We start from the raw sequence: 9,198 nt of genomic DNA, 5'->3' as shown, positions 1-9,198 counted from the left end.
AATGATTTTGACTATTTTTATTCTTTTGATACTGATGATGTCGATAATGACAGGCGTATTTGCAAGTATTCAGGCTTTTTTTGGAGGTATTTTATGTGTTAGCATACTATTCCTAGCATTATCCTCTTTGATATTGCAGTTTAGCATTTTAACAGTTGAAACAGGACGTGAAAAAAAGGGAGATGTGGCAAAGCAGGATGAAGCTATGCTGTACAAGCCTGATGAAGAAAGAGGCCCAACAGCCCAGACGATGCCAATAAAAATAAATCCAACCTACACGACAAGCAAATGACATGGAAGAAATGAAATAGATAAGCTTATTCATTTAGCTAAAATTTTTAACAATTTTTATTAAAAATTTGATCCAAAGCCATAGCCCGTGCTAAGAAACAAACTTCAGTGGAGCTTTATGACCTTGAATAAAAAGCTTGTTTATTCATTAAATATATATTTTAAAGGCATCAATGCATGCCTTAATAACATAAGCGATTTTATTAAGCTATCGAACACCATGCCTGCATAATTAATAAGTGAACTATCACCATTGCCCTTATTCTTGCCAAAATGTAAATAGTTTGACTTCAGCATAGTCTGCCCCATGGATACCCACACGTGGCTTGAAAAAAGAGGAAGTTTGAGAATTCTCAAAAACCATTCTAACCAAAGTTCAAAACTAAAGAAAAAGCAGTCCATCATCAACAAATTAAAATGTCTCCACACAGAAAATTTCATTTCCCTGCTTGAAGAACTTGAAAATGAAAATTTTAATAAGTTCCACACTGAGATTGTAAACAATCTACTTTCAAACCCAATAATCGCCTCTCCTCCTTCAAAGAGTACGCCTGCCGTGCTGCAGTCTACCTTTGACTACATCCATAAAATCGTGGAGGTCGTCTATCTCTTTTCCTTTGACTCATCGCTCATGGGCTATCTCGTCTCGTCTCTGAAAAAAGGGCACTCAAACAACTGGACTTTCTGCTGCATTCTCCTGGAGATCTTTATTCTCAATACAAAGCAAAAGAAAATGCCAAATACAACACTAGAAACAGTTGCACAAACTCTGCTAAAGACTTTGAAGGGCCAACGGCTATCCTTTATCCTGTACTCCCTTAAATTCTTTGATATCGACAAGTCAGTGTTTGTTCCTAATATTGAAGATGAAATAAAAACGATAAACGAAGATAACTTTGAAATTTTGAAAGAAATCGCTGGCATTTTAAAGATCAATGAGGATCTAAAGATTCCCAACAGCTATATAGAAATTGTAAAGCCAGTACCGGGAGAATTTAGTTTCTATGAAGACTCAAAAGTTCCCAGTGAGTTTGTATTTCCGCCGTTTAGCATGTCCATGATAAAGAATATTGAGAAGAAAAAGCTGGAGCCTTACATGCTTGATTACATAGGTCAAAACATCTGCAGTCACCCGGAGCTCATTACAAAGATTATAAATAAAAAGAAATACGTTGAATTTATTCCTAGTCTAGCTAGGATATTGTCGAAAGCTATTAAAAACAGCAAAAGCTACTGTGGCTCAATACTTTCATGCCAGAACACAGACAAAGACTTGATTCTCATCGCAGAATGCTATAAGTTTGGATTGTTCACGTCCCAGGAAATATTTAATTTGATCAACCAACTGATTGATAAGCATTTAATTTCCAAGCTGTGCGTAATATTAGAACAGCTGGGGAGGTACATTCTATATAAAAAGGAGACAAATAGACTTTCTATTGAAATGATTGAGAAAGTCAAGAATAGTCCGTTGGATAACGTCAGCAAAATTCAATTCTCGCAGTGTATTTCGATGATCCTAAACCCAGAGTTCTGCAAGATTAACATTCTTGATTTTCTTAGATGGTTTTTTAATTCAACGGACTATGAAACAAATGCACTATTTGCAAAAATGAAAAAATCTCCAAGGTTTCTACTTTTAGTTCTATCACAGCCATCGATTTTTGAGAATGAGGAGAACTTCAAGAAGTTTTTTAACGAAGTTAAAGACATTGTGTTCACCTTGGATACAAGCATACCTCTAGCTAAAACTATGAAAAACATGATAGAAGAAGAGAATACAAGTTCCTTTTTGATAGGATTTTATCTTTTTTCAATTCCAAGGATATATGAAAAGCACAAGACACTTGCTTTAGACTATGCACAGGCCATTTCATTTCTTGCAAGAAAGCAAAGCCAGCAGACTCAGGTCATTAATACTTTGCTGAAAGAGAAGGTTGGTGAGAGACTGAAGTACAGAATTATCTTGCTTTTGCTGGACAGCTTTGATCCTGAGATACACGAAAAGTACATTGAGATACTCAATAAGCGCCAGAAAGGGGATGCAGAATTTAGAGCAATGCTGTTTAACTTCTGCGAGAAGCACCATTACGCCTGTGAGGTCGACGAGTCTGATTCTTTTGAAAGAGAGATGTGCTTGATGGAAGAATCCGATTGAAACTGGACATCCAAGTAGTGTTTTTACATAATAAACTGTGCAAATGTCTTTTCTTAGTTTAGTATTATTAGTCGAGCAATATCACTTTCTTGAACGCTAATTAAACTGTAAAGTCACTGCAAATAATGTTAAATGAAATATTTGTGTGAAGGAGTATGCTTGTAATTGCCAACTCTTTGGGCCCCTCGATGCTCTAATTCCTGTCAGCAACAGCATGAGTGTACGCAATGCAATTATAAGCACCGGAACTGCTTCTTGTTCCATATTAAAAACAAAGTAGACCCTTTCGATTCAAGAGGATAAATCAGATCAATATTTTTGATTAGCTACATTTTGACAGCAATCATATAGTGAAAACGAACAGCTACAGCCATCTTCTTTACAGTTTTATTAGCTAGCTGTGTTTTTAGTTCATGGAGATATTCAAGATTTCAGCAAGCAGAAAGTTGCTGGAAATTGAACAGATATTGCAAAATAAATATATTATTTGTTTAAACATAAATCCAATTTCATTTGCATTTTAATTTTATGCTTTGTTCATCAAAAGATTTTTTGATCCCAATGAAGAAGCACTATTGGAAGAATCTTTTCCTTTCTCAATTGAATCCGAATACTGCCATAGAGGTATTTAAAGCATCTATGAACAAGTTAGAGGATGTGAAATTTCTTAATGAGATTATCTTCATACTCAGAAAAGAAGACTTAGATGAGTTTCTAATGCTCTTGAAAAGAACCACATACAATATGGAAGAAACAACAGTTCTGTCACTTATTTTGAAGTATCCAATGAGAAAATCAACGTACAAACTTTTCAAAAGTCTGAATCTAAGAAAAGTTTGTCTTTTCAATGGCAATATTCCCAACCTAAGCGCCCTCAGCTACAATGGAGAGGAGTTTCTGCTGAACTATTGCTTTATAAGAGAAATGTTAGACGATTATTCTACTTTCGAATTATTCAGTGGTGTGGATATAAGTTCTTTTCAACCTAAGATTCGTTTTAAACTAAACGATCTTGACGATTCCAACGTAGCTGAGAAAGAATATTCAGACAACAAGTATTTTCATGTACTAAAAGAAACGATATTCAGATTAGTAGAAAATGAGAAGATGGCAATCAATTTAAAAGAAAACCCAGGTGCTAATACATTTACCATAGAAAACTTGAGGAAGCAGCTAAAGGAACCCTTGCTAGTTGCCATTTTGGATTGCAATGGAAGAGTTAATGCACGCGAGTATTCTTTTGACGATCTTCTCCTTGTTGATTCCAATCAGATCTATAACATTTCAGAGAAGGACAAGATTCTTCTAAGTCTTTGTCAAACCAATGCGGACCATTCATCAATCTGTAAGTACTGCTTCAAAAAGTGTCGGGGGACGTCGTCCAAACCCTCCTATCTTGGCGATACCTCTCAACTTAGTGATCCAATGCCAGGACATCGTATCCAAGATGGAGACATCCATGGCGTATTTGAAGAGGCCATTCTGGAAAATGATATCCCTGTGGTTTATACCATTCTTTTACACTTTCCTTCTCTTAGACTTTCTAAATATTTGAAAATACTCTTGAAACTATACATTTCAGAAAGCATAAAGCTATTCAAGAAAAAGAATGAAAACAAGAACGAATTTAAGCTTATCGAGCTGTGTATAAGCGCCTTTAGCTTATTTGAGATGGAGGGCGAGAATGAATCGGTCACAATATCCTTTTTTAAAGCCTCAGAGTCATATCCTTACAGTGCTATCAAAGCACTTCCTTGTTTTATGAAGACCAAAAAGTTGTACTTTGCGGGGTTTATAACACTTTTACAGTCATACAGGAATTCATCAATGTTTGTGAAATTAGTCTATAAAAATATCATTCAAAGATTTAACACTGAGTTTAATTTAGTCATGGACATGGTACTTGAATATTACATTCTGAAAGAGGCCAATAGCAGCATCAATGACATCTCCAATACTACTCTGATGGACAGAGAGTTCTTGCACAGTCGACTGTCTTTAATTGCTGATATGTTTTCACTTTCTGCTGAATCGTTTGTTTCTAGAAACATCTATCATATTTTTAATATTTTATATCCCTCACCAAATTTCACCCATAGCTTCATAGAAAATAATATAAAGTATGTAGTAGTTCAAAGAATTATGAACCAATCCTATACAGAGCAGGTGGATGATGTTGATATTCTTGTTGGGCTTATGTTCCAGGACTACTTTTCCAATCTCAACCAGTTCTTTAAACCTTCGATTTCCTTGTTTGTAAAGAAGAATCTTAGCCATATCTTGTTTAAAGTAAAGAGTGCATATACTCAAGGAACATACAATAAGAAAACGTGTATCTATAAGATAATGAAGTTTGTGTTGGAGCAGATCAATCTCAATTTGTATTTTAGCTATGTTTGGCCATATGTGGAGTTTTTTCTAAATAATGAGTTTGTGTATGTGCAGAGTATTTCCTAGAGTGGTTAAGGACCTTCCAAGACTCTAAGCTTATGAGCCCATATCTTATTGATCCATTCGAGAAGATAGAGGACATTCCGTACATTCCTAATTTAGAAGTGAAGATCTATGAGATGCTAGCTAGATACTTTTCAGACGAAAAGAGGCCCTTTAGGTACAATGTCTGTCCATTTGACACTACTCAAAAAGATGGTGCTAATAACAGCCAAATAAATGAACAAGGAAATAAAAATAAGCACTGCAAAAATTCCAATGCTAATCATGACCAATTGACAACTATTAATATAAATACTGGATTAAATAACGGCTTATTAGCTTTATATAATAGCATAAAGGATCACACTCCTCAGTATACTACACCAAAGGAACAAGTTAGTCAGTCTCTTTTCATTAGTGATCACGTTTTTATTGAAAAATTTTTGTTTTTCTATGAAAAGAGTAAAATTTTTCGTAATTTGGTTCATTCACTTAAGCCTTCCAGTCTGCCCATTCACACAAAGGCCTTGTTTGGTGACATCAAATATAGTTATACTAATTATGACACAATCAAACAAAATTCAGCCATTAGCTTTTCCGATGTCTCTGATATTTCCAAGAGCATTCTTGAAAAATTTCTTTTGAAAATCAACTATGAAAGACAAGACCTTTTCGCCTTTACCATCCAGGAATTTCTAAAGTCAATCAAAGGAGGTTTTGACCCAGAAACTGAGAACTTCATTCAGCAGTTCAGACACACCAAGTTTGAATATAAATTTACATTAAAGCCAGCGAAGGAGATGGATCTGTCATCTTACAGGTCCTTTTTGGAGTCCGTCTTTTCTATTTTATACTCCAAAACCAAGAAGTTCCAATTTATGAAATACCTTGTACTCTTTGATGACTGTACTTTAGAGTTCTCATGCTTGTGTCTTATAAAAATAGTACTGCACGGCACTTGCGACATTAATGATGACATTGCTGATAAAAACGATATCTGCGATCTCTTCAATGACATTGATACATCAAATCCTGATATTCTCAGATTCCTTTTGGAAATCAATACATTTATTGGCAAGCCAGTTGTCAGTAGAAAGTCCTATTTAGACTATGCTCTAAAGGCCAGAGATTACTACAGTTTAATATACTGCCTGGAAGATAAAGAGACTGATATCGAGCTGCTCCAAATAGCATATTACATGATCAATGATACTGTCAGAGTGAAGGGGTTTAATACAAATGCACCACTGTACACATCATCTCAATTTACAGGTGTTCAGAATAGTGAATATTCAACATTGAACCTTTTCTTTGATCTTATTTTGGGCAAAAATTATAAAGCAGCTCAGCAGTGTTTAGAAGATTTATCTGCTAATACTAATATAACCCATAGTACACCCAATAGTGTTAGAAGCTTTGATAAGCTACTAACTAATTTTGGGTCATTTTCAATATCTCCTAGGGATGTCTTTATTTCTAAGATTCTAAGAGAGATCCTTGAGTGCAATGAATCTGAAGAGGTGGAGAATATACTGCTAGGAAAGGATCCTGATATAGTCATTCACATACTTAAGGATCTTGAACTATTAATAAACATGAGCAAGATTGGCGATAGCCTTACTAATAGTAGCTTTAGCGGCATTAAGCTTTGTAATGAAGATTCACACAGTGGTAATATGAGTGCTAATGGCAATGGTAATAATAGTACTATAGTGGATACGGTAAGATTGATTGAGAAAAGGAGAAAGATTAGTAAAAATCCGGATTTATTGCTGAAAGTGCATAAATACTTAGAGTCTAAAATACACTGCAAGGAATTTTCAAGATCAGTGGATTTGGAATTGATAAAGTATCTTATGAAAAAGAAAGAATTCCAAAAGGCAGAAGAAGAAATCGCCAGAATAGTATTAAAAAAGGAATATTCTGTTTTATATGATCACTCTCTTATTAAAATAGAACAGAAGCATCAAAACGAAGCCAAGGAGCTGCTAAGAAGAATGAGACTGCAGTGTCCCGAGGATTCTATTGATTATTTCAAAGCTACGGTTAAGCTGTGTGAAATAGGACAGAGTAAGGGGATGTTTGAAGAAGGAATATCCGACCTAGAAAGAATACTAAATGACAAAATCAATGGCTGTGACAATAATGATAGCAATGGGATTGATGCTGTGAATGATATATCGAAAATTAATGGAAATACCAACGGTAATATTACTTTTATTAATACTGCAATTGCTAATGGTATTGCTCCCAATAATTCTGCTAACAAAAAGAAACGTGGGAATGCATCAATCATTAATCTAGCATATGACAAACTGAAAGCAGACAATACAAATATCAGAAATAATGCTAGTATTAACATGCAAAATTTAAGTGAATACTTGGGACATATCCAAAGATTATACTTTCTTACTGCTAAATACTTTGAAAAACATGATGCTCTTGTCTCCATAAAGTACTATTTCAAGTCCTTTACTTCAAATCACGAGGCCATTCCTAGGTTCTTCCACTTAATAGCCAACATTCCCAGAACTCATATGAAAATAGTGGGAGAGATGATTGAGACCATAAAGAAAGAATATTTGTCTAACCTCATTCCATTTTATAACCAAATTAGCACCAAGCTATCCTTGGAAACCGATACTGTTAAATTCTACAAGGAAATAGTATCCACCATGCTGGAAAAGTATCCTTATCAGACCCACTGGAACACTCTATTTTTGTTTAACTCAAAGAAGACTGAGGTAAGTAAAGTATTGGTGGAGATTATTGAGAATCTCAGCCTTGAAAGGAGGAAGCTGTTCATGGATATAAAGAACTGTTCTGAGAAGTTTGCGAGTATAGCCAGGCATAATGGAACAAAGCTATGTATGGAAAAGTTTCCGGATATCAGGAGTCTGTTTCCAGCCAAGATTAACGTTCCAGGGCAGTTAACTGAAATCAACAACATTAAGAACGATATTGTAGTGTTTAGATCCCTACAAATGCCCAAAAAGATAACTTTAGTGGGGGAGGATGGAAGAGAGTATCCAATGATAGTCAAGTTTAAAGACGATCTAAGGAAAGACAGTAGATTTATGGATCTAGACAATCTTCTAAACAAGCTATTTATAAGCGATGAATATTACATTAGAAAGTATAATGTTATTCCCTTTAACCACGAGTCAGGTATTATTGAGTTTGTTCCCAATCTTTACAATTTGAAAGAGATAGTTCATACCTACCATGAAATCACTCATGAAACAGTGCAGAAATTCCTAAGAACGAAAATGATAGGCACCAACAACATGGCATCACTAATGGAGAGGTTTAAGCCAGTCTATAACAGATATCTCAAAGAGACATATACTGATCCGTACCAGTTTTACAGATGTAGGGAAAGTTATATCAGAACGTATGCCATAATGAATATTGTAGGATGGTTTATGGGACTAGGAGACAGACATAGCGAAAATATACATTTTGACAGGATGACGGGGGATACGGTTCATGTTGATCTGAACTGTATTTTTGATAAGGCTAAAAGTCTAGAAATACCCGAGAAAGTGCCTTTCAGATTGACCCAGAATATAATAGATGGATTTGGGGTGTTGAAGTTAGAAGGAACATATAAGCATACATTAAAGTATACGCTTGAAGTACTGAGAAATAACAGGGATGTAATACAGGCCAATCTGCTCTCTTTTGTATTTGACCCTTTATTTGAATGGGCTAGGAGAAAGACAGAGCCGGTTAAGATTATTGACGGAATGAATAAGAAATTAGATTTTGAGGATGTTGATTTTAAGGTAGAAGAGCTGATAGGAGAAGCCACAGACATAAACAACTTAGGATCAATGTACATAGGATGGATGGCATTTATATAAATAGGTATTTAATATAAGCAAAGCTTAAGAAGAGTGTTTGTGAGCTACTTCAGCAGTGAGTGCAGCTTGATAGGGTTTAAAGGGATATTTTTAGTGTGTTTCTCTTTTAACAAGCATCAAAGGTAATGTAAGTCTTGTGCTATCAGACGGGAACATTTTGCATGCTAAATGAAAACAGAACGACGTAAACTCGTTAATAATCATGGCATTCCCACCACCTGCACACTTGTTAGTGAGCAAAGCAACTCAAGATTTGGCATAAAACACTCTACTCCTTTACTATCTCTCTTATCTTTTCGCACACTTTTTTCTGGACTTCCTCCGGACTTAAAATCTGAGATCCTGGCTCTCTCACGAGCGACTTTGAAATTGCGATTCCCAAATCAAGGTCATAGTCATCTCCATCTCGTCTTTTGATGCTCTTAAGACCGTCATTTTCGAATTCAAATG

General features: G+C 35.2%; 3 protein-coding genes across 3 annotated transcripts; all 3 read left to right on the top strand.

Annotated features, from left to right (window-relative positions):
* Positions 1 to 598: 598 nt before the first annotated feature.
* VICG_01371 (uncharacterized protein) lies at positions 599 to 2,449 on the top strand (the record flags this gene model as incomplete). Its single annotated transcript, XM_007604755.1, has 1 exon — positions 599 to 2,449. The coding sequence occupies one exon, from the start codon at positions 599 to 601 to the stop codon at positions 2,447 to 2,449; it is 1,851 nt and encodes a 616-aa protein (XP_007604817.1).
* Positions 2,450 to 3,010: 561 nt separating this feature from the next.
* On the top strand, positions 3,011 to 4,906 carry VICG_01370 (uncharacterized protein; the record flags this gene model as incomplete). The annotated part of the gene is made up of 1 exon (XM_007604754.1): positions 3,011 to 4,906. The coding sequence occupies one exon, from the start codon at positions 3,011 to 3,013 to the stop codon at positions 4,904 to 4,906; it is 1,896 nt and encodes a 631-aa protein (XP_007604816.1).
* Positions 4,907 to 4,938: 32 nt separating this feature from the next.
* VICG_01369 (atypical/PIKK/ATR protein kinase) lies at positions 4,939 to 8,748 on the top strand (the record flags this gene model as incomplete). Its single annotated transcript, XM_007604753.1, has 1 exon — positions 4,939 to 8,748. One exon carries the CDS (start codon positions 4,939 to 4,941, stop codon positions 8,746 to 8,748), a length of 3,810 nt encoding a protein of 1,269 aa, XP_007604815.1.
* Between the last annotated feature and the right edge of the window lie 450 nt (positions 8,749 to 9,198).

This window comes from Vittaforma corneae (genome assembly GCF_000231115.1).
Source record: "Vittaforma corneae ATCC 50505 unplaced genomic scaffold supercont1.12, whole genome shotgun sequence".
In the NCBI taxonomy this organism is placed as follows: domain Eukaryota; kingdom Fungi; phylum Microsporidia; family Nosematidae; genus Vittaforma; species Vittaforma corneae.
Note: the sequence above shows the minus strand (reverse complement) of the source record. Positions and strands in the feature narration are given on the sequence as shown.